General features: G+C 33.5%; 1 protein-coding gene across 1 annotated transcript; it reads right to left on the minus strand.

Moving 5' to 3' along the window:
• Positions 1 to 1947: 1947 nt before the first annotated feature.
• Positions 1948 to 25843, minus strand: LOC111703367 (heparan sulfate glucosamine 3-O-sulfotransferase 1). Its single transcript, XM_023475288.1, has 10 exons — positions 25692 to 25843; positions 23808 to 23880; positions 16914 to 16946; positions 14524 to 14599; positions 13102 to 13247; positions 10818 to 10882; positions 10282 to 10416; positions 7318 to 7440; positions 3782 to 3909; positions 1948 to 2637 (listed from the first exon to the last, which is right to left on the minus strand). Exons 1-10 carry the CDS (start codon positions 25815 to 25817, stop codon positions 2592 to 2594), a joined length of 951 nt encoding a protein of 316 aa, XP_023331056.1. The 5' UTR covers positions 25818 to 25843; the 3' UTR covers positions 1948 to 2591.
• Positions 25844 to 26813: the final 970 nt, after the last annotated feature.

Consider the following 26813-nt stretch of genomic DNA (forward strand, 5'->3'; position numbering starts at 1 on the left):
GTTATAAATGTATTTTTATATACAGAATTACCCGCAAAGACTGAACTACTTCAGAAATAACAGGTATTAATCAGTTTTAAAATTTACCAAAACTTAGTTCGCTACATTTATAGTCATTTAAAATATGTTTTAATGCATGTCATTATTAAATGCTCATCCTTTGTGGGTAACCCTGAATAAAACATTTTGAACATAATATAAAGAACTAAACCACATATTTTATCTTTATATGTATTGGCATTTTGGCATTCTTATTCCTCTCTAGGGACTGGTTTATGAAAAGTGTTAATATATCATTCTTCTATATATGAAATTGGATTATACATTTGTTCGCATCCAATCTCCCCGATTTTTACGATTTTTAAAAATCCATAAATTTAACATGAAAATCCGCGACTTTTACTTTCTGAAACACAATGAAAGCGATAACAGCCTAGTATCTCTAAGGATTCTGTATAAATGACTTTTTTATTGGCCTTGTTAAAATGTGTTTGGATATGAGGGGTTTGCGGAGGGTAGTAGGTGTTTAAACTTAGTTTTCAGCAGTTAAAATGGAGTTAAAACTCACAAGAAAGTTCAAGTCTAATTCAACAAGTTTAAAGAACATACAGTTTATTTTAAATAAAACGGGGGGTTGACCTTGACAAACCATGTTCTTACGATGCTGACAATTTTAAAATCATGAACCTAATCTATTTAACTATGAAACCGAAGATTTAGGACCGACTTTAACTACAAGTATAAACCTCAGAAACTGTAGATTAGAAAGACAAATGATCTTTAACGACGACATTTTAAAACCTCATTAAAAAGGACTTTCATATAGCGTTCATAGAAAACCCGAAACTACATTCTTGTCTTGCCAAAAAAAAATAACTTGTAAGTTGGTGATATTATTAGGTTACAAAAAGTTCCTAGGTTGGAATACCAGGTCGATAGGCCAAGTTGTCAACACTAAAATACCATGCAGAGGAAAAGCCATTTTTACGAATCTGATCTACTCATTTTTTCCAAATTACACTGAACCGGTACTTAATCTGCACAATATGGAAATTAAATTATTCTATTCTCAGATTGGCTACCTAGTAGGGCTCTACCTAGAACTTATAATTATAGTTGTAATTATGCATGATCGCCGTCTCCTGGGAATAATTCCAGATTCCGTCTGCTATTTCGCCGAGCTGCAAGTTTGCATAATGCTCTCCATTTTAAGATGTTGCTCTTTAATATAAAAATCTGCGAAATATGCAAAAATATTGATATGTTTAATATTGTTTTTTTACAATTCAATCAAAACCTTCGCGCGTACAACCGTATAAAATGGTTAATTCAGTTCTCTTCCTAACGTTCTAGGGCCCACAAGGGATTCTCTGATCTTAATTGAAAACAACAATAAAGATTGTCTGTAAGGCTTGTAATAGTTTTAAGAACCGGTCTGGGCAATCACAACAATGAAGACAACTTTCAATTTTAAACAGACAGCAAACAGACACAAAACCACATAATAAAGAAAAGTTATCAATTAACAGCTTCTCTTTGCTTACTATTAAACTTATAATCAAAGAAATGCTTGTTAGGGATCAAAGCATTATTAATAAAAAATCGTCTTCATTGTACTGATAATCGCCGACCACTGCACTGTAGAAGAATGTAAACTAACCCTTTTTTCTCTCTCTAGTTTTATTCCTCCTTAATTTAGAAAAAAAAACTAGTTGGTCATACATTTATATATTTTCAAAATAAAGAAAAGTCTATGAAATGTTAAAATGGGGTTAATGCAGGACAAAACAACCTTCAAATTATGGCAAAAAGAATTCTAAAAAATTATTTTATTCCATTGAAATTCTTTAATTTAAGTTTGAAATACCAAAGATTTACGAGCTAACAGGTTTTAAAGAAAAAGGGATTAGAAAACTTGAGTTTGTGTCAAAACCTTAGTTTCTTTGTTTTTCTATTAGAGTATCAACTTCTAAAACATTTTTTAATTTAAGTTAGAATTTTGAATTATTAGTGAACATATTTGTGTGCCCTGCTAAATATTTTTGTGTAGAAAATGGCCAGTTTTGCCCTGCAAAATTCCAATTTCAAGTTTGAATGACAAAAGTGAGGATAAAAATGCATAAATTTAATATCATGAATAGAGTTTAGAATCTAAAAAGAGGAAAGCATATATATTCATATTCTAATAAAACACTTGAAAACCTGAAAGAGAAGACTTAGAAGTTTTAATCTGAAAAGACGACATTAAAATATTCTGACGGCAAAATCCGCCTTACAGAAAGTATAGAAAATGTATGTTCCAGAGTAAACCCGTAAAATATATTTTTGTAAACAAAAAGTTTCTGAAAAAAATATATGCTAAAGGTTAACCCTGGTTTAAAATTGAAAAATGTAGGTATTAAGTTAATGATATGTAATCACAGGCGTTTTGTCAAAGCGGACAAAGGACAGAAAAAATACAGATTTTAGTGCAGAGTTTTCAAGGATTAGATTCGATCCCGTTTCCTGGTTTAGCTCTCTCTCCAGATACCTTGATACCACATTCTTTCACTTGATTGAGTTTTATATCAAAATTGAAGTTCTTTAAGTTTTTATTCTTCCGGCCATCCGAAATCTTTCCCAACTAAACCATAGAATCTGAAATATCAGGGATAGTTAGATCATAGAACATGAAATATTAAGGGTATGGTTAAACCTTAGGACCTGAAATATCAAGTTTATATAGTTAGACCATAGAACATGAAATATCAAGGATAATTAGACCATAGAACCTGAAATAACAAGGATAGTTACATCATAGAACCTGAAATACCAAGGATAGTTAGACCTCAGAACCTGAAATAGCAAGGATAGTTAGACCATAGAATCTGTAATTTCAAGAATAGTTAGACCAAGAACCTGAAATATCAAGGATAGTGAGACCGTAGAACCTGAAATAACAAGGATAGTTAGACCATAGAACCTGAAATATCAAGGATAGTTAGACCATAGAACCTGAAATAACAAGGATAGTTAGACCATAGAACCTGAAATATCAAGGATAGTTAGATTATAGAATCTGACATAACAAGGATAGTTAGACCATAGAATTTGAAATATCAAGGATAGTTAGACCATAGAACCTGAACTATCAAGGATAGTTAGTTCATAGAACCTGAAATATCAGGGATAGTAAGACTATAGAACCTGAAATATCAAGGATAGTAAGACCATAGAACCTGAAATATCAAGGAAAGTTAGACCATAGAACCTGAACTATCAAGGATAGTTAGTTCATAGAACCTGAAATATCAGGGATAGTAAGACCATAGAACCTGAACTATCAAGGATAGTTAGTTCATAGAACCTGAAATATCAGGCATAGTAAGACCATAGAACCTGAAATATCAGGAATAGTAAGACCATAGAACCTGAAATATCAAGGATAGCTAGATCATGAAAATCTGAACCTAAGACAAAGAGAAAGATGAAGTCAGAGCTAGAGGAACTAGAGATAGAGCCGGAGAGTTCTACTTTGATCAATTAAAGTTTGAAACTCTAGGTGAAAGATGGAAATGCAAACATAATTCAACAATAAATTAATATTTAATAAGATTATATTTCTATAGATCTTCATCAGATCGTTTAAATGGACTGTGTCGTAATATTCTCCATTTGTAAATGGCATGTCTGATTCACTACAGTACCTTAAACATTTGTCTGATCAAGAAAGAAAAAGATATTCATGTTTATCTCTTTAAAAATGAATCAGTTGTATATTTATGTTTAAATAAATAGTAACCTGTAATTATGAGGTTTGTAGAATCTTCTTAGTTTTACAATCGTATCTTTACTAACATTTACATGTGGTCTTCCTTTACTCTTAGCCAGGCACCTAGTTTGTCCATCAACAACCAAACAGTGGAAACCCTGGATATTATATTTATATTTTAAGAGGAAACCCTGGACATTATATTTATATTTAAAGTGGAAACCCTGGACATTATAATTACACATTATATTAACATTTCAAGGGGAAACCCTGGACATTATATTTATATTTCAAGAGGAAAGCCTGGACATTATATTTATATTTAAAGAGGAAACCCTGGACATTATAATTATACTTTGAAGAGTAAACCCTGGACATTTAACTTAAAATTTGCAGTGGAAATCCTGGGAAAAAATTGTTGATAATTTCGAGGGAAAACTCTGGATGTATAACTAATAAATTCAAGGTAACCCTGGTTGTAAAATTTTGTATTTAAAGAGGAAACCCTAGATACAAAATTGTCGATTTTGTAGCAATAAATTCAAAGAAACCCTGGATTTAAAATTAATAGATTTAAAAAAAAACCTCATCATAAAGTAAATGATTTCTCGAGGAAACCCTGGATATATGATTAACAATTCTGAGAGAAGACCCAGGACATATGATTGATAATTTCTATTAGAAAAAGCTCTCAATGAGCTTATATATAATAAATTATTTAACATATTTTTCCTTCTAAATAAACCAAAGATTATAAATATTCTTTAGAATAAACTTGTAAAGCGATAGATTGTGTTTCAGTGAAACTTGTTTCCCTGAATTCTTGTCAAAAACAAAGGAATTGATTTTCCAAATCCTATACCTTTGCAACCCAATGTCGTATAACTTGTTTAACTTTAACATTTTAAAAAATATATTTTTAGTTATAGACAGATAGACTTTTATATTTTAATCTATAAATTATGTTCGATTAAAAGTCTAAATTTTATATCAAAGGTTTACACCATCAGGTTACAAAGATAATGGGATTAGAAAATTTGAGTTTGTGGCAAAGACTCAATTCGTATACGATCATAGAAACACCATGAACCCCATTAAAGGTATTTGTTTACTGTTTACTGTGCATGTACTGGATGTTGGGAGAAATAGAAATATACTCAGTGCTATTCAGATTAAAGGGACAGACCGGCTATGTAAGGTAGTTGAACTGAGTATGCAGTGTTGTGGACAAATTCTTTAGAATTCATTTGAGAATATAAAACTTTTTAAAGATCTGTAAATCCTGAGTTTGAGCGCAAAGTCGACGTTCAGAATCGTACTTTTGGGTGGATACGTTTTCAGAATTAGTTGTTTTAATTATTAAATAATGACGACAAAAAATGGAAACAAAATTCTACAGTAAACTAATTAGATGTTTAGGAACAGGTTGAGAAAATCAAAATTAATCTTATCATCGAAAATAAGTAATCTTATTTAATTAGTAGTTTCTATTATCTCATTATTCACAAAGATTTTCGGCAGATTTTCTGGAATTATTATTGACATTTGACAACGACATTTGAAGATTTGTAGAAATCTGCGAATAAACCCGTAGAAAATAAGAAATTCAATATAATAATGAAAACAATTCTGAAAACGTACCCATTTGAATGTCGACTATGCACTTCAACTCAGTAATTATACATCGTGGAAAAGTTTTATATGTCTCAAATGAATCCTAAAGAATTTGTCCACAACACTGCATGCTCAGTTTAACTACCTTACATAGCCGGTCTGTCCCTTTAAGTCTGTTTATATTCAAGCTTGTAACTGAAAGATTTTGTAGGGCGGGGGGTGGCTCACAGGGTAAATAATGGGGGAGGGGTTCTCATACTTATTGGAGGGGGGACACTATTGCCCATCTTCCGTTTCGCCCCCCCCCCCCTGTATCAGTACGACCCTGTCTAATTTCCACACAAGATAAATTATACAGTTTAAGTTAATTCTGTAGTGTTATGAATGAATGCTGCAGGGAAAAATTAAATTCATGAAAACTATGAATTAAATATTTGACGTCATAAATGTGTATATACCCTCTTTTCTACCCGCTCTAGCCTTTAATTCAATTAAATCCATAAAGAACAATTTTAAACATCAAACTTTTTATTTCAAAGTATAAATAAAGTTTAATTGTTTTTAACTATGAAGTAAGAACCAAAAAGTTTTGAAAAAGGAAGGCGACATTTTTACAAAATTATTTTAAAAAATTGCGGCGATTGCCGTGTTTCTAGTGTTCATCCCCAACATTTAAGAATTTCTATTTAAAATATTTCTGAATTTCACTGTATTTCTTCTAGTTTTATATCATTGCTTGAATTATGAAACTGCAATTTATCTAGTTAAGCAAATATAAAATTGTTGAAACAAAGTTAAAAGACTAAAGAATTTAAAACTTTATTCGTCTGTACTCGGGAATATAGTTTCTTTATTGTTCGACAGTTTTATGATTTTTCTTGATGTTTTATTTCTCCTAAATCTAAATTATTTTTCAACAAGGTTTCCAATCTTATTGTGGTGGTAAATATATATTATATAGTACTATGCTCCAGAAATATTATTATGAAGGGATTTAAAGGGTTTGTTTGTCAGAAAAGTACTTTTTTGATCTAATTATAAAAATGTTCAGTATTGATCTAAGAAAAGGACGCATAATGTTCAGTGTTGATCTAAGAAAAGGACGCACAATGTTCAGTGTTGATCTAAGAAAAGGACGCACAATGTTCAGTGTTCATCTAAGAAAAGGACGCACAATGTTCAGTGTTGATCTAAGAAAAGGACGCACAATGTTCAGTGTTGATCTAAGAAAAGGACGCACAATGTTCAGTGTTGATCTAAGAAAAGGACGCACAATGTTCAGTGTTGATCTAAGAAAATGACGCACAATGTTCAGTGTTGATCTAAGAAAAGGACGCACAATGGTCAGTATTGATCTAAGAAAAGGACGCACAATGTTCAGTATTGATCTAAGAAAAGGACCCATAATGTTCAGTGTTGATCTAAGAAAAGGACGCACAATGTTCAGTGTTGATCTAAGAAAAGGACGCCCAATGTTCAGTATTGATCTAAGAAAAGGACGCACAATGTTCAGTATTGATCTAAGAAAAGGACGCACAATGTTCAGTGTTGATCTAAGAAAAGGACGCACAATGTTCAGTGTTGATCTAAGAAAAGGACGCACAATGTTCAGTGTTGATCTAAGAAAAGGAAGCACAATGTTCAGTATTGATCTAAGAAAAGGACGCACAATGTTCAGTGTTGATCTAAGAAAAGGACGCACAATGTACAGTGTTGATCAAGAAAAGGACGCACAATGTTCAGTGTTGATCTAAGAAATGGACGCACAATGTTCAGTGTTGATCTAAGAATATGACGCATAATGTTCAGTGTTGATCAAGAAAAGGACATGATTAGATCAACAGGGGGGACGCATATGATTATTACGAATATAATAAGGAAGACGAGGATATCAGAGTAGATCTTTTTTTCTTCTTTTCTACTTGTACAATTAACCATCTTAATGTGCATACCTTAGTAGTGTTAAAGAAGAACTGAGATCTAGAGATTGAGTGTTGAAGATTGAGGAAGTTTTCGATCTTATTCATCTCCTGCCACGGGGTTCGGATTAACTTGTCTCCATTAGCAATATAAACCTAGAGTAAAACTTAAAGAGACATGTAATAACATTTCAAGTACAGAACTATCGAAATGAATCAAAAATTATGATTGTAAAAAATAGACTGCAACGTTGAGTAATATTTTTTTCTGAAAATAGTTTTTCTTCTTTCCCTAAATTAGTTTTCTCTTGAAACTATACAATAATAAATCTCTATAAAGTTTCAATAAAATTCCCATGAGACAACTGTAAATATTTACATTGAGTACAGGCAAGTACGCCAAACATCTTTTATGTGCACAGTACATGCTGCAGAATACTGTGTACACAATTTACATAATTCAATTTTATTCTAATTCGTGTTTTACATGCTGCACCTGGTCTCAACTAAATCTTTAAGTTTATGCAAAATTGTCGGATGAAAAAATTTCTCTCTCCTTCAGTTTTCGGAGATTCTAATCATACTCTTCTCAAGTTTTAGGAAAAATTCATCTCCATATTCTAGGTTTTAAGCTATCAGATTAACCGGAGAGGTTCCAAAGAATCTTATATTTCTCTTCTACGGGTTTGGGAGAAACTAATTCTTCTCTTCTCCAGGTTCGTGAGAAGATACTCTTTCTCTTCTCCGGTTTCAGGAGAAGTTAACCCTTCTCTTCTCCGGGTTCAGTAGAAGATACCCCTTTTCTTCTCCGGTTTCAGGAGAAGATAATCTTCTGTTCTCCGGGTGCGGGATAAAATACTCTTTCTCTTCTCCGGTTTCAGGAGAACTTATTCCTTTTCTTCTCTGGGTTTGGGAGAAGAACTAATCCTTCTTTTCCCCAGGTTCACATGAATCTAATCATTTTCTCCTGCAGATTCCAGAGACACTGGGCAAACTAAACCTGCTCTCATCAATGTAAAGAAGAAACTAATTCCAGAGGGAAAAAATTATTCTTGTATTGTTGAGGTTACCGCTAAGCTTATCCTTTTCTTCTGATTATATTTCCGATACTCTGGATGGATACCGGAGCAGATAAACTTTACCAACTTTTATCCATGTCACGCATTCCTGGATATTGATGATAGTTTGCAGTTTTCCCATACATCACAAAGTTTTCATCACTAAAAATGTTCAATAAAATCTATAAGGAAAAGTAAAGGACAGTATAGATGTTGTTGTATATCAGATAACAACCAGGATATCCTATCCGTAGCTCAACAAGGAACTAGATATCAGATAACAACCAGGATATCCTATCCGTAGCTCAACAATGAACTAGATATCAGATAACAACCAGGATATCCTATCCGTAGCTCAACAAGGAACTAGATATCAGATAACAACCAGAATATCCTATCCTTAGCTCAACAATGAACTAGATATCAGATTACAAACAGGATATCATATCCGTAGCTCATCAATGAACCAGATATCAGATTACAACCAGGATATCCTATCCGTAGCTCAACAAGGAACTAGATATCAGATAACAACTAGGATATCCTATCCGTAGCTCAACAAGGAACTAGATATCAGATTACAACCAGGATATCCTATCCGTAGCTCAACAAGGAACTAGATATCAGATGACAACTAGGATATCCTATCCGTAGCTCAACAAGGAACTAGATATCAGATCACAACCAGGATATACTATCCTTAGCTCAACAATGAACTAGATATCAGATTACAAACAGAATATCATATCCGTAGCTCAACAATGAACCAGATATCAGATTACAACCAGGATATCCTATCCGTAGCTCAACAAGGAACTATATATCAGATAACAACCAGAATATCCTATCCTTAGCTCAACAATGAACTAGATATCAGATTACAAACAGGATATCATATCCGTAGCTCAACAATGAACCAGATATCAGATTACAACCAGGATATCCTATCCGTAGCTCAACGAGGAACTAGATAAAGGAACCAGATATCAGATTACAACCAGGATATACTATCCGTAGCTCAACAAGGAACTAGATATCAGATTACAACCAGGATATTCTATCCGTAGCTCATAAGGAACTAGATATCAGATTAAAACCAGGATTTACTAACCTTAGCTCAACAAGGAACTAGATATCAGATTACAACCAGGATATCCTATCCGTAGCTCAACAAGGAGCCAGATAAAAGAGGGTTTGTAGGATGGGATTAAAACTGAGCTAAATTTTTAAGCAAATTGAAAGTGGAAATGTTATCTTCGTTATCTTTATTGCTATCTATTTAAGCCAAATATAAAAATACATTAAATAAGAAAGAAATTGACGCATTTTGAAGTAAGCTTCCATTTGTAGATTGGTACAACAGATTTACAGATTTACCATACCGTTTGCCTGATCATCCATGCCTGGTATACATCCATACTTCTCCAGATGAAAATTTATTACCGAGTGTACACTCAAGTTTCCCAGAAAAAAATTTCATCATGAAGGAATTGAGTCTTTGTCACAAACTCAAAGTTTCTAATCCCTATATCTGTGCAACCTGATTGTGTAAACTTTTGATATTTCAAACTTAGATTATTTGATATAACAGAAATCATAGTTTGAAATATATAAGGTCTACAACATTGGGTTAAGTAGATATAGGGATTAGAAAATCAGAGTTAGTGGCAAAGACTCAATTCCTTTGACGTTCTTCCGTGCTTCGTAAATTTTCCCGCATTTGTATATTTTTTATTTTTGTTTTTAATTGAATCGAATAGAAAGTTTTCATTTTATCTTTTAAAATAACGTGAAAACTTGAATGCCGATCGGTTAATTGATGTGGAGATTAATAACAAGAGGAGAAGCATAATTTAATCTGGAGATTAAGAAAAGAGGAGATCAAGTATTGATCTCGATATCAGCTGATTTCCGTTGATTATTTAAAATTCAGGTTTACCTGTTCTCTAGGAAAGTGTTTGAACCAGTTTAGAAGATGGGTTGAGTAAACTCCTGTATCTACTCCGTAGGTATCCAGAGCTAAAGATCCGTCCTCTCGAACCATCGTGGAGTCAAAATCTCTAATCTGCAACCCCTGAAGAATAATAGATGGCAAATTATTCTCTTTAAGATAGTTCATTAAATTTTAATTTCTATCAAAATAGGTTTATTTGGTATCTAAATTTGGGTTTGGGATAATTTGAAAATGAATTGATTACTCTCCTTATATTTTAATGTTTCTTTTCAAAATGATGTCTTCGACTAAATAGTTAACGTTTGAAATATCAAAGATTTTCACCATCTGGTTGCAATAATATTGGGAAGGAAAAATTTAAGTTTACGACGAGTTTCTTTATGCATAATATCATTTTTAGAATTTAAAACCCGGCCCATATGATTTCAAACCTTCTGCACTTAATAACTTGAGCAGATTATTTCTATGATGAACAAAATATATTTGAAAATAATATTTTGGTTTCTAGTTTCCACTCCTACCTTATCTATTCTATTGTGTGTTATCTGTGTGAAGTCTGATATAAGTCTTGTAACAGGATCTCGGACTAATATATTTATATTTATTCTCTTCTTTTATTAGTTTAATCTAAAGTCCCAGATACATAGATACATATAAAGAAACTCATATTATCTGTACAGAGATCAGAACTTTTGTTTGGATATTATCTGGATATCCTATATGGGAATTTAATTTTTATATCAAAATTGTCTCCGCTCAGTATGACCATTACGGGATATCTGAAAGAAATTAAATATATATTTATAGGTCTGCAATTCAATCCTTTATTCCCGAGATTTACAACACAAAGCCGAGTATCATTAATCTTGAACGCTTGATCTTGAAATCCAATGTGGGCACTTCTGAGGATCAATGCTTATTTTCTTAATAATGTTTCGGTCCCNTTAGCCATCTTGTGGTTAGGTGTGCTGGAATTGCTATGAAGCTTGGTTCAGGATCATTTTACTTTTATATTCTTTTTATGTAAATTTTCTATTTTATTTCTTGGCTTATCCTACAAATACGTGAAACGAAATATAAAAATTCTGAAAATCCCGAGAGTAGAATCTTAAGTTTATTTCTTTTCCCTTCTTTTTAAACAAAACTGAACCTGAACAACCTTGTAGGCTCTTCCTCCCATAATCTTTTAAGTTTTTGGGAATCTAACAGTTTTTCTGAGAATCTGAATAGTTCAAGAGCTAAAATAGAATCCTAGACCCCTTTCTTCATGTAAGTAAATCTTTCTTGATTCCTAGAATTTCATAGATTCCTACAAGTAATCTTGCTGGGTTTCAAGAAACATTCTCTCATCCAGTGTTTATTCTATTTCTTGGAATCCCTTTGTTGTAAAAATCCCTTATGTTGCTTCTACATTTATTTGACTACCTCTAGGTTTCTGGAATCCCTCTAGGTTGACGGAATAATTTCCCTAAGTTGCTAGAATCCCTCTAGGCTTAAGGAATCCCTCTAGGTTTAACGAATCCCTGTAGGTTGCTGGAACCTCTCTAGGTTGCTGGAATCTCTCTAGGTTTAACGAATCCCTGTAGGTTGCTGGAACCTCTCTAGGTTGCTGGAATCCCTTTAGGTTGCTGGAATCCCTCTAGGTTGCTAAAGTTTCTCTAGGTTGCTAGAATCCCTCTAGGTTGCTTGAATCCCTATAGGTTGCTGGAATCCCTATAGGTTGCTGGAATCCCTATAGGTTGCAGGAATCTCTATAGGTTGCTGGAATCCCTATAGGTTGCAGGAATCCCTATAGGTTGCAGGAATCCCTATAGGTTGCTTGAATCCCTATAGGTTGCTGGAATCCATATAGGTTGCTTAGATTCCTCTAAGTTGAAGGAACACCTATAGGTTTTTGGAAACCCTCAAAATTGCTGGAATCCTTTCTGCGTTGCTGAAATTTCTTTAGATTGTTAATACCCTTTAGATTGCTTGAATCCCTTTAGATTGTTGAAGCCCTTTAGATTGTTGAATCCCTGTAAGTTCCTACAATCCCTGGGGATTTAAATGGTTGCCTTTCTAAGAAGAAAGCTTTTTCTGACTCTTCAAATTTATATATTTTCAAGATAAAAAGCAGTCCCTCCTGTATCAAGTTTATTCTGATAAAAAGCAGTCCCTTCTTTATCAAGTTTATTCTGATATAAAGCAGTCCCTTCTGTATCAAGTTTATTCTGATATAAAGCAGTCCCTTCTGTATCAAGTTTATTCTGATATAAGCTGATGCAAGAAAATGAAATAACTAAAGAGAACACTGAGTTTCATAAATCTAAAATAAAATCCGGACCCTCGACTCTAAATTACTATATCTGATTTCCAATATCAAATATAGTACCATTATTTACGTGTATTTAAGTACAAGAGAAGAGTAACTAGACTTGAACCAATATTTGAAGTGTAAAGGGTCTTCAGCCTTATTGGTTATCGGAGATGTTAAGTCTCCAGGTATGGGATTGACCAGTTGAGAAAAGATTTGTGTAAGGTTGGAGTTAGAGAATAGAAATCGGAGATGTTCTTACGTGTCAAGATAGAATTGAAATGTTAACACGATGAAACTTCTATTTTTAAAATTTTAAGAACAATTCGTTTTCTATGTTGTGTAAAGTTTAAGATTAGGATTGAATTCTGAGAAAAAAGAGATTGTTGGAGACTTAACATGTTTTCCAGGATTTAAACCTTAATCCTTTTCTGGCATTTTAACCTGTTTCTATAATCTCAGAGACTAAGCTGATCTAATAAGATTATATAGATAAGAGCATATATTTATTCCTATAAGAATCAGTTTCATCCGAGGGTTCATCTCCTTGATCCTCTCTGGAACCTTGAGAGTTACGAAGTAGCTCGGACTCTTCTCCACACAGATCTGATCTGGACCCAGAGCGGGGAACTGGTTCAGGTACCAGGGATATCCTTGTCTAAACATTAATAGATTAGGAAGAGATACCAGGGATACCAGGATATCTTGGATACCAGTGACACCGGGATACCATGGAAACCAAAAATACCAGGAATACCAAGGATACCAGGGATACCAGGGATACCAGGATATCCGGGATACCATGGACACCAGAATACCAGTGATACCAGGGATACCAGGGATACCAGGGATACCAGGGAAACCAAGAATACCAGGAATACCATGGACACCAGGATACCAGTGATACCAGGGATAACAGGGATACCAAGGATACCAGGGATACCAGGGATACCAGGGATACCAGGGATACCAGGGATACCAGGGAAACCAGGGATACCAGGGATATATTTAGATAAACATTATAATTTCTAAATATTTAGATATCAAGGTTTCATTGGAATTTGACGGAATTCTTGCATTTACTGTTGCATTTATGTAATGGAAAAATACATTTCCTGGATGAATAAATTCCAGTTTAGCTAAACTCCTTTGGATATAACGTTCGATCTATAGCTGGCCAAACGGCTGGACCAAATCGGCTGACATGTTTTAAAGAAATAGGCTAATAGGTGGAGAAATAGGCTAATAGGTTGATAAATTGACTAATAGGCGGAGAAATAGGCTAATAGGTTGAGAAATAGGCTAATAGGTGGAGAAATAGGCTAATAGGTGGAGAAATAGGCTAATAGGTAAAGAAATTGGCTAAAAAATATTTTTTCTCTAAATTCCACGGACAATGCAGGGCGTTTCGCCTAGTTTCTATATAAGATATTCTAATAAGTTCTGTATCTCTGCTAACATGATTGCTTTCAAAAGTTGATATTTTAGCAGTACTTTAGAATTACGGAGGTGACAGGGGATAAAGACAAAAACCTGCAGGGCCATCGTTCTATATAGAATCGGTTTTTCCATTTTGTAGCTTTTGGCGGACAACCGTACATTTTACTTTACAGTTATTATTTTATTTCTATCCAATTTGAACGATAAAAGGCTAAACTGATCGGGCCCAATTTTTCTGTGGCAACTCACATGACCTGAGGGAAGGGTTATTAATGGTCGACATTGGTAAAATTTTGCACTGCAAAAATATCCATATTTAATATTTTTGAAAACCGACCAATTTTAACAGAAAAACCCGTACATTTAAAAAAAAATTTTATGGGAGAACGATATAGTAATGGTGACTTAAAAAGCATCTTCTAAATACTGAATTGTCACCAGTAAAGGGGTGGGGGGAAGCGATGTTGAAGCCTAGTTCTAAAAATAATATTTACCCGTAATTAGTTTCATTATCGAAGAAATGAACTTCTTGTTGTGCTACACGGATCTGAGGATGCAAAGACAGCATTTCTAAAAAAAATGCTATGTACACAATATTATAAGTGTTTATACTCCATAATGGAAAATCATCAAAAACACTTTTTATATAGTTCTCTTGATTTCTTAGAAAGCATCCCCAACATTGTATTCAGCATAATTCGTAAGTGCATTTGCTAAAGGAATTGAGCCACAAACTCTAAATTTCTAATTCCATTATCTTTGAAACCCTATGTCGCAATCAAAGATTTACACCATCAGGCTGCAAAGATATGGGGATAAGAAAATTATAACTTTTCAATCGGAAAAGGGATTATTAGGTCGGCAATATCTAACATTTAACCCAAAAGAAAACTAATCCGTACTCAATACCCTCAAAGTTTGACGGTATCGATATAAAGGGTTCGACTCTACACTGAAAGTTTGTTATGAACAGTCCCTTCTGTTAAATCTGCAAAATTCAAAACTATACATTATCCCCCTCCTGTAGTTACGGAGCCAGATTTACAAAAGAAAATTATTTTTAAACATTGAGAATATAACAATGGAATTTTGAAGAAGGTTTATTTTTGCTCTGCACCTAGATTGCTAAGAAGTTTAGTTCCCAAAATCCTTCAAACGAAGATCTTAGAATTTGATAATAAGAAATTAAATTGAAAATTACTTCAATCAAGAGTTATGTGTAGAAAAATAATTCAGAAAACAGATTCAGAAATAATCATTTTGATTCTTTTACGACAACATTGAAAAAAGGAATCTCCTTCTCTTCTTTTTTTCTTCCTCTTTCATTACTTTTTCAATCCGTCTTCCCTCCTCCTTCCCTCCTCCTTCCCTCCTAAATATATAAACTCTCTGTGTTCTATATAAAGTGAGGTTCTCATTGTTAAATGTTTAATGGTGAGATGTAATTGTTATAAATTATATTAGAACTAGTAGAGCTAGTCACAGAGAATTAGCCTCCTTATATTACCTTCTCCCCCCCCCCGCACTCTCACAATTAACCACCAATCTTCTACCCCTCCCCCCCATTCCCCTTTCATCCCTCTCTATCTCCAACTTCATTCCTCTGCCCCCTACCTCCACCCTCCTTTCATTCCTCTCAATCTTCACCGCCATTCCTAGTTCCAAACCACGGCATTGAGGAGATAATAGTTCCAAACAACGGCATTGAGGGGGTAATAGTTCCAAACCACGGCATTCAGAGGATAATAGTTCCCAACCACGGTATTCAGGGGATAATAGTTCCAAACCACGGTTCAGGGGATAATAGTTCCAAACCACGGCATTGAGGGGATAATAGTTCCAAACCACGGTATTCAGGGGATAATAGTTCCAAACCACGGCATTCAGGGGATAATAGTTCCAAACCACGGCATCGAGGAGATAATAGTTTCAAACCACGGCATTGAGGGGATAATAGTTCCAAACCACAGCATTCAGAGGATAATAGTTCCCAACCACGGTATTCAGGGGATAATAGTTCCAAACTACGATATTCAGGGGATAATAGTCCCAAACCACGGCATTGAGGGGATAATAGTTCCAAACCACGGTATTCAGGGGTTAATAGTTCCAAACCACGGTTTTCAGGGGATAATAGTTCCAAACCACGGTATTCAGGGGGATAATAGCTCCAAACCACGGTATTTAGAGGATAATAGTCCCAAACCACGGCATTGAGGGGATAATAGTTCCAAACCACGGTATTCAGGGGATAATAGTTCCAAACCACGGTATTCAGGGGAAAATAGTTCCAAACCACGGTATTCAGGGGATAATAGTTCCAAACCACGGTATTCAGGGGATAATAATTCCAAACCACGGTATTCAGGGGATAATAATTCCAAACCACGGTATTCATGGGATAAAAGATCAAAACCACGGTATTCAGGGGATAATAGTTCCAAACCACGGTATTCAGGGGGTTAAAAGTTAAGTAAAAGTTAAAATCAACTGTAAGAGCAAGAATTAAAGGTGACTTAACATTGACAAAAGTTACGTTTATTAAGTTCCATTTTTTAAAAAGAAGAATAAAAATATGGAAAAGTTGATATGTTTCTAAATTAAAATGATTCTCTAGAAAGACATGAAGTATTTCGTTTTGAAGGATTTTCACTCTTGGGAATTTTCTATTGTACTGCTGGGATTAGGAAGACTGAAATATAAGCAAAGTTTAAAATGTAAAAGTTCAGAATACACTTCAAGGTCAATATAACCTTTTATCCTCCCCCCCCCAACCCCGGTACTGCTTGTAGGATCTATCAGACCCCCTCTTTCAGTGCTTGCTAGATCAATCATACCCCACCTCACTTTTTCTGTTCTACTGAAAAAAATACTTTTCCATTACCTAGAAGCGCTCTTGTTCCCCCTTTACGAACACCTGAAATATTTTAGAATTATTATTTTCTATTTTTATTATTTTTATTTTTATTTTTTATTTAAGTTTGACAGTTTACCAAAATCTTCTTTAACTTTTGTAAAGAAAAACACATAAAAATAATCTTTATCAATGAAATACATTTTTGACTATATATGAAACATTGTACATTGTAAACTAAAACTTGGGTTAACCGATGCAACCATTTCTTAAAATTAAAACTTTAATATGGCTAAATAACGCAATTCAAATTGAAGAAACCAAACGCTTAGCCCCATGGTTACTGGTTGGTTGCAGGGTGATTGTTATTTTCATAATTCTTATTTTTTGTAGTTTGGATTTATTCAATTCCCTTTGGATTCTTTTAAGATTTTTAGGAATCCATAAAAAATCTGCTCTCTCCTAATGAGAGAGATTCCAGACATGCAACTCAACAGTTATTCATATATAAAGTAGTATCCGCTAATGTGGATATTGAGTTTATACGTTGCTTACGATTAGCTAATATCTAATCATCGATGCACACGGACGGACTACGTAAACGTTAAAATCGAGCCATTACTGATAGATCTATAAATCGGGACGATTGGATATCGATGAAATTCCTCCCCCCCCCCCACTTAGTATGAGAACCCCTGTATCAGACCGTGTAAACTTTTATTGCTAAAATCAGCAGAAAATTTAATCTAAAAAGTTGATAAAAAAGAAAGAAAAAGATTTTTAGTAAAAACAAACTCTTCTCAGGGTTCTTGGTAAGGAAAAGTTTAACTTTTATTCATTTGTCTATTTAAACTTCAATCTATCCCTTCCATCTTGATTTATTTTTTTCCTTTTGTTTTTCCTTCTTTCGTTCTTCGTTCTTCTTTCTCTTCTTTTCATCCTTTATCCTTCCATCCTTATTTCCTATTTCCGGCTTCTTCACATTACATCCTTCTTTATTCTAATTTTGACTTTAATGTTGTTTGGGCTGGTAGGTGTCAGAAGAAATGTGACAATGACATATTAGAATATAATTTTCTGAATTAAGAATAAAGTTGTTTTTTACGTTTTGCCCCCCTCTCTAAATATCTGAAAGAATATACAAATAAGACAATTGATGTGTCAGTTTGAGCAGAGCTGACAGACAGAGCGTCCCATATCATATTAGATTATCTCCAATCTTTAACGCCTAAATACGCACATAATACTCGAGAAATCATAGCATTTTCTGCAAAAAAAAAATTTCTATTAGCCTTATTAAATTTTTCAAAATGATTCATTCCTCTTAAATTTTCTGATTTGTCCCCCAAATCGTAATTTAGACCCATTCACGCGGTCTAATTTGATGTGGGACACCCTGTATATGAAGTCTTGTAATTAATTCATCTTTTTATAGAGCAGGTTTATATACTACAATATTACAAAGAGCCGAAAACTTAAAACAGGGTATCGTCATGAAACCCAGTATAAAACCCCGGTTATGAGAATGGGGTCAGGCAGTTTTGTAGATACCAATATTTTTTTCGGAAATATTAATTCCTATTTTCTAATTTATTAATTAATAATCTGCACAAATGTTTAGACCCCAAAAATGAAATTCCAGAGTTTTGTTCAACGATTTTCTAATTTCGGGCTCTGACCATACAGCTATATGTGCAGCAGTTTAATGAATAATCTACCGTAGAGATCACTGAATCTGTAGAAAGCAGAGAGAAAACAGGATTCTACAGAGCGTCCCATATCTTATTAGATTATCTCCAAGTTTTAACGCCAACATAAACCCAAAATACTCATATTCAATTTTTTAAATGATTCATTTTCTGATTAGTTCCAAAAATCGAAATTTAGACCGATTGACGATCTAATATGATGTGGGACACCCTGTACGTGCTTTCTTTTACAGACTACATACAGGGTTACCCACAAAGGATGAGACTTCAGGGAGGATTGTACGGAATTTGTTTAATCTGTTTTTTTGCATTCAGGGTTCCTTATAGCCTAAAACCACCTTATTTTTGTGCTCAATCATCTAATAAACCATCAAATTACTCATTTGAATGCAGAAACCAAAAATCAAGCTTCAAATCGTCTTATTGTCAGAGTTTTTGGTCGTCTTTACAGTCTCATTCTTTCGGGGTAACCCTTCATATATAATTCATATAAACTTTATGCTATCGCCATTTAGTTTGAGAAATGTTTTTCAAATCTACATCTTCCTCATTCCGTTTGTACCAAGTACACATATATATACTCTATATCTATTTAATTTAATGTATTTTCATATGTCTATCTAATCTATATGTCTATCCGTAAACGACCACAGATCTGATCTTGTAGTTTCAAATGACCCTCCTTTTAAAGAGGGGCAGGGCCGATTCATAACGGAAACCTTTAAATATTTTTCTTTTTTATGGGCGACAGAGTAATCCGTGTGTTTATCTCTAAAATGGTGTTCAAAATTTTAGTCAGCAGTGGAAACTCAACTCAGCTGACTTTTTTCTCGAGAATCCCAAAAATTATAAATGTTCAACTAGCGGGAGAAGCCAAAACATTTTCCCTTTCATGCCACATATTAGCTTTTTTGTCTTGCGGCAGCCATAAGCCACAAACGCATTTGAGTCTTCCGACAGTTATAAAGGTTTAAATAATAAATTTAGTGCATTGAAATTGTGATTTTTAAAAATTCAGCGACGTCATGCAAAAGATAAATATAAAGAGCTTCATATTTAAGTTTTATATTGAAATAATGAAGAATCCTTGTAATGTAAAGGGCTAAACTTATTTTGATGCATCATAACATACTTTTACAGTTCAAAATCTGTACTGCTCAGGTAATGACAGTCTTTTCTTATTCTTTAGACTACCCCAAAAAATTTGTCTCCGTGCCCAAAATTCGTAAAATTCATTGATATTGAATGAACTTCTAAAATTTCTTCTGATCTTTCGCGCTTATCATTTATCATTAAAAAACGTAATAACTACCGAAATACTCAAATGCTGTGGCATGGAAGACCGTAAGGTGGTGGCTCATGGCTGTTAGAAGACAAAAATGGTAATATGTGGCATGGAAGGGGAAAATGTTGTGGCTTATGGCCGCCTGCCTTCCCCGCCCGTTCAACGCAGTTTTAACAAAAATTTGAATAAAAATTTGTATTTTCTGCGACTTCCAGACTTCAACTTTGATATGAGTCATTAATTTCAAAAATTGTTTTAAGCTGGGTTTCATTATCTCAAAATTTCAAACACTGGAAAACAAGATTAAACAATTTATTTTTAAATGGATTTCTTTAAAACCACAATATTCTACATTTAGAAAAAAACATCTAGTCGTGTAGAATTAAACACAAAATGTTTTATTAGATTCAAAACCGGTATTTGGTAACCCTGAGCCCAAAACTTAAGACATGGTATCATTATGAAAACCAGTTTTGAAACCCGTGTTTTATAAAATGGGGTTAGCCAGTTTTGTGGATATCAATATTTTTGTTATGAAATATTATTTTGTTTAGTTTCTTCATATTCTCAATTTTTTTCGAATCTCTTAAACCAAAATCTACACAAATGTTAACACCCCAAAAAGGAAACTCGGGAGTTTTGTTTAACAATACTCTTTTAAATTTCGGGATCTGTGTGATATTTGTTTATACTTTAACAATGTTGAATACTGTTGAATAGACTGCAGTAGGATTGTAGATTGGAGATTGGAGAATTACAAGAATTAGTTGGAATGAAACGTAGTAACACTAACAGGGGAGGTTCCTGGTCTAATTGCGGTTCATTAATCTAACTCAAACATTGCACATTTAAAATTGTAGCATTGAAAACTTTTATTTAGTTTCAACATTGTCCTTTTCTTTCTGCATTCATATAGAGTTCATTCATTTTCTTTTAGTTTTCTTTATCTTTGCAGAACTTTCTACACTTACATTTATATTTTCCACGTCTTTCTATAGCATCCTAAATCTTTCTACAATTTCTAGATTGCGATTCTACGAGTTTATACAGCTTCTAGCATCATTCTGCGGTTTTCTACTGCTTTTATCTTTGTATACACCTTTTTACAACATAGTTATGCTTTCTAAAGGTTGTTTATTCTTTCAACGAATCCTTTTGTTTTCTACAGGCTAATATTCTTTCTACGCGTCCTTTTGTTTTCTACAGGTTTTTATTCTTTCTACTGGTTCTTTTGGTTTTCTACAGGTTTTTATTCTTTCTACTGGTTCTTTTTGTTTTCTACGGGTTTTTATTATTTCTACGCGTGCTTTTGTTTTCTACAGGTTTTTATTCTTTCTACACATCCTTTTGTTTTCTACAGGTTTTTATTCTTTCTACGCGTCCTTTTGTTTTCCACAGGTTTTTATTCCTTCTAAGCGTCTTTTTTGTTTTCTACAGGTTTTATTCCTTCTAAGCGTCTTTTTGTTTTCTACAGGTTTTTATTCTTTCTACACGTCCTTTTGTTTTCTACGGGTTTTTATTCTTTCTACGCGTCCTTTTGTTTTCTACGGGTTTTTATTCCTTCTAAGCGTCTTTTTGTTTTCTACGGGTTTTTATTCCTTCTAAGCGTCTTTTTGTTTTCTACAGGTTTTTATTCTTTCTACGCGTCCTTTTGTTTTCTACGGGTTTTTATTCCTTCTAAGCGTCTTTTTGTTTCCTACAGGTTTTATTCCTTCTAAGCGTCTTTTTGTTTTCTACAGGTTTTTATTCTTTCTACACGTCCTTTTGTTTTCTACAGGTTTTTATCCTTTCTACACTTCCTTTTGTTTTCTACAGATTAATATTCTTTCTACGCCTGCTTTTGTTTTCTATATCTTTCTCAGAATTATCTTTTTATACATTTTTCTCCTTCCTTCATACATTTCTTTTATGCATATTCCTCTTTCCTCCCTGCATTATCTTTTTATACATTTTTCGGCAATGTTTTGCTGATGCAGTGAAACACATCAATCTTCAAAATCTACTTTTCTATCCTATCTATCCTATCTATCCTATCTATTCTATCTATTCTATCTATCCTATCTATCCTATCTATCCTATCTATCCTATCTATCTATCCTATCTATCCTATCTATCCTATCTATCCTATCTATCCTTTCTATCCTATCTATCCTATCTATCCTATTTATCCTAGCTATTCTATCTATCCTATCTATTCATATCTATTATATCTATCCTATCTATACTATACTATATATCCTATCTATCCTATCTATCCTATCTATCCTATCTATCCTATCTATCCTATCTATCCTATCTATCCTATCTATCCTATCTATCCTTTCTATCCTATCTATTCTGTCTATACTATTTTCTTCCACTTAACCAACAATTTCTGAATCATCTTTTTGATAAACTTAGTTTTGAAAAATATAAGGTTTAGGAAAATTATTATTTATATTAGTTTTAAATGAAATAAATTTTAGGTCTATGTACACACTTATGCCTGCACTCCTTTCCTAGATTTTTTACAAATAATTTTGAAAGTTTTTTCATAATGTTCAGGGCTTTCTTCAAGGGATAAGACTCCAACCTGCCAAATCAGTGGGTTTGCACATGGTTCCAACCATGTGCAAACTGATCCTTCCCAAACTTGGCAAATCGCCATAGCAAAAAAATTGCACAGAGTTGAATTTCCGAAGAAAAAGTATGTGTGTGTGGAGTGTGGTAAGTAGTTCCATCTAAATTTAACTGTGTGTGTGTGTGTGTGGAATGTGGTAAATAGGAAGTATGTGTGTGTGGAATGTGGTAAATAGGAAGTAAGTGTGTGTGGAATGTGGTAAGTAGTGAGTATGTGTGCGTGGAATGTGGTAAGAAGGAAGTTTATGTGTGTGGAATGTGGTAAGTAGTAAGTATGTGTGTGTGGAGTGAGGTAAGTAGTTCCAACTAAATTTGTGTTCCATGATCCGTAGGTTTAACAGGCAGACTCGCTGAAAAGGTTCTAAGTGTTGCTTCTATAAAAGGAACAAAAATAAGCTTGCACAGCAAATAACCTTTGCAGAGCAGAAATTGAAAATTTCTGATGATTCAGTTGATGAGACAAAGCTGTCTTTAGGTGGTCAACCTGACTGACCCAGCACCACCCCTGAACTCTGATATTAAGGACGACCTCCCTCAGTATTCTAGCACGTCAAGTTAAATGTAAACAATAAATATACTTTTAGTGCTGATATTTCAATGAATAAAATACTTGTTCAATTTTCTAAATGTAGATTTGACATTTGACATTTTTTCTCTCAAGTTAGTGAATTTATAAATTGAATTAGCAAACATGAAAGAGATATTTTAGAATAAAATAAACATGAAAAGTTTGAGAGATTGCTTTTAATGTTTTTCTGTTAATTTATCCAAGTTCATAAATTTATATCTGCAGTTTGCATGTTGTTTTTCAACATGTCAACATTTTAATTTATCTTTTCATTCCCTTGAACAGTTTGTTAGGTGCAAACTGTTCAAAACAAAACTCATTTCCTTTTTGTATTTTAAGGGACTGTAGACGTCTTTTCAAATGATCTTTTATTTCTATATTGGCATGTCTAATTAAAGGGAGTGTTCGCGAAAAATGAAAGGGGTAAAGGCTTAATGCGATAAAAAAGCGCTTTTGATCGCTACAAATTTTACTTCTATCTGTTGCGTCTATAAGGAGAAAATTGTTAAAGGCGTCTAATACCAAATAACTTAGCGGCCATACAAATTGAGAAAATTGCAACATATTTTTCTTAGATTCATTATTCCCTGTAACCGTAAACTTGTTTCTTTCTTTTTCAATTCACTGAATAAGCCATAAAAAGACGTTATTCAAGGCTGAAGACTGAATTTAACTTTGAGATCGTCTTTACAGTCTCATCCTTTATGGGTAACCCAGGTACCACTATATATATACGTTTCTACCTATAATTATACAGGACGGAAGACGACGTTCTGATTCCTCTATCACCATATCAGCTGCAGAGAAGGTTAAATTCTAAACAAAGAATTTATTATATTTAAGAAAATTTATTTTCAATATCTAAAGGTTTGATTTAAAAAATGTAAAGGGGCGAGTTTAACAATTTACAGGTGAAACTATAAAAATATGTATTCCAAAATAAAAAAATATAAAGGAAAGAAATTATTTTTTACAATTTTTGTAAGCATAGCAGCTCATTGTACATAGCCATAGTTCGTGTTACAAGTAAGGCAGTCGACATGCCCATGGCAGTTTTACCCTATGCAACGTATTTATAGAAAACCCAAGCCGAATACACGCGGAGAGAGCTTAGAATCGGCCTAGATCAGCAACTAGGCATCCAGGCCAGAGACTTTGCTAATTAACAAAGTCTTTGATCCAGACTATCTGTTTTCCTCAACGTGAAGGGATAGAACTAACGGGAGTTTAAACCCAAGGAGCCAAGACAAGACACGTCAGTACAGACGAAGATCTCATGCAGAAGAGACATTAGAGAATATATTCCACATGGAAGGCGGAGAAGTCTCTGAAAGATAATCTCTCGTTGAAACATAAGTAAATCAAACAGTAAAATTAGTAGTATTTTTTTTCTTAATATGTTTAGTATAAATATAACGTTTTTGTACATTTTATGTCTTTATTGAGAACAGTTTAGTGCTAATTCATAAAATAATTATTTTTAACATGAAACAGGAAATAAGAAAATAAGAAAAGGACAAACCATTCTGTTTCCTTTGATCCATCCTCTAGTTTATTTTTGATAAAAAGTAGAAAGAAAAATATATATTTTAAAAAGCTGATGAAAAGGCAACATTTTCCCTGGTTTTCCCACCAGACTCGTTACACAAAGAACATGATTATGATTCTTTCAGCGGTAAAAAAGGACTCTGGGTATCTCCGGGGGCCGACAGAGAATATTTGTTAAACTGCTCTTATTTCTATTTATGCAGAAAAATGTTTTACGGGAATAGAGAGTATTAAAACATTATACAGGGAGACCCAGAAATCTACGGAATAGGAAGAACACAGTTTTAAAATAATAGCTGAAGTGCCCGGTGTTGCCCGTGGAATTTTAAAAATATTTTTTAATTTAAAAATAAAAATTCTATTTTTAGCATATGTTGCCCCCCAGGTACCCATGGGTTCCCTAAAATGATTTCAGCCAATTTGGTTCAGCCGTTTGACCAGATATACCTAACACATATATTTATGAGCAAATAGCTTTTTTATATAGATTTAGTGATATTAATTTGTTATGGAGCTTGAAAAAAACTTATTCAGTTTACACGGCACAATTACTATGTTTCATGTTCATAGAATTATTTAAAATCATAACTTGAGTCCAACAGTCGTCTTCCTATTCCACAGTTTTATAGTTTCTTTTGTGGGATAGAATATAACACAATTCGATAAATAATTTGACATTTTATATTATTGCATTAATATACTTTAAGCTAGATCAGAACTGTAAATATGATATTTTCTGATGGAGGATTCTCGTAAAGGAACTGTAAGCGTGTGATCTTCATACAAAACTAACAATGCCCGATTCACAACGGTATCCTTAAAAGCTCTATCTGATCATGTATGAATTATATTTCATGTTTATGATTTTGATAACTTATTATTTTACACTGTGGTTTCTTTACAAAACTGACATGTACAGTTTCCTCCAGGAAAACATACAGGAATCAAGGCTTAACACATTTAAAGCTAGAAAAAACGACAATATTATTGATCAGATAAAGGGTACCGTTGTGAATCGGGCATTGTTATCTTTGCATTGAGGGTCACTTAAAATTTCGCTTACTGTCCCTTTAAACTACCTTTGATTGATTGATAGACGGAATTATCTGCTGGTTTCTTGTTTCTCCCTCCAGGTATATAATCATCAGGAATAAAGGGACTGTTAACCAAACTTTCTTCACGTGGTAGACACGGAGTAGAACCATTTTTAATCCATACTAATCCTATACAACATATAATATTTAACATAATAATAACATTAATAATAGAGTGTAGAGTGCAGAGTGTAGAGTGTAGAGTGTAGAGTGTAGAGTGTAGAGTGTAGAGTGTAGAGTGTAGAGGGTAGAGTGTAGAGTGTAGAGTGTAGAGTGTAGAGTGTAGAGTGTAGAGTGTAGACTCATTAGTGAATACGCAAATCATGTATTGTGATTAACCCATCCTATATATATAAAACTCTGTCAAATCCATATTGTGATTAGCTTAACTACGTTATATATAACGACGCATAACTTGTACATATGTTTGTTAATACTTAATCCAAATATAGTTCTAGTTGATATAGAGACTCCGTACTGTTTACTGCCAGAGAATAATCGTTCCCTGTTTTAAACAAACAGGTTGAAACATACGAGCTGAGATTGTGCCCATTGGTTTGGCATTGATAGTTACAAGCTTCCGTTTGATATTGATGGCTTACGGCTTATTGGCATTGAAAGTTGAAAGCTTGTGTCCCTGTTGACACCAATTGGTTTGGCATTGATCGCATAAGAGCTTGTGCACTTTTTGACATTAATAGCTAAGCTTGTGTCCGTGTTGACATTGATAGCGAACAGGTTGTACCTGGATAGATACGGGTTTGAGGAACCCTTATGGAGTAGGGCATTTAATACACGTATAGTGTATATAGAGAATAAAGTGTAGAATATTGAATATCAATAATACATTGTAAATCCTACTAAACATAAGAAAGAGAAGAGTTCAGCATTATCAATTTATGAGCTAATAAAAACAAACATTAAAATAAATATTAAACCAGAAAATTTTAAAAATTTACTTATTGTGTTTATCGAAAATTTTCTTTTTTAAAGCTTTTTGTTAATATTATGAAAATAAGTTGGTACCCTTCGACGTAAAGTTTTAAGGAGGTGGGCTGTTTTGGGGGACAATAAACTTCTACCTTCTAACTCATCTTGAATTCTAGA

Source organism: Eurytemora carolleeae, unplaced genomic scaffold (genome assembly GCF_000591075.1).
Source record: "Eurytemora carolleeae unplaced genomic scaffold, Eaff_2.0 scaffold17, whole genome shotgun sequence".
In the NCBI taxonomy this organism is placed as follows: Eukaryota; Metazoa; Arthropoda; class Copepoda; order Calanoida; family Temoridae; genus Eurytemora; species Eurytemora carolleeae.

Excerpts from the sequence above, each read along its gene's own strand:
- LOC111703367 (XM_023475288.1), bottom strand. The coding sequence starts at position 25,817 with ATGGTTCTACTCCGTGTCTACCACGTGAAGAAAGTTTGGTTAACAGTC. Across the intron at positions 10,883-13,101 it reads GATGAAACTGATTCTTATAG|TCCGAGATCCTGTTACAAGA; the intron begins GAATAAATATAT and ends TAAATATATTAG. Across the intron at positions 10,417-10,817 it reads CACACAATAGAATAGATAAG|GGGTTGCAGATTAGAGATTT; the intron begins GTAGGAGTGGAA and ends ATTATTCTTCAG.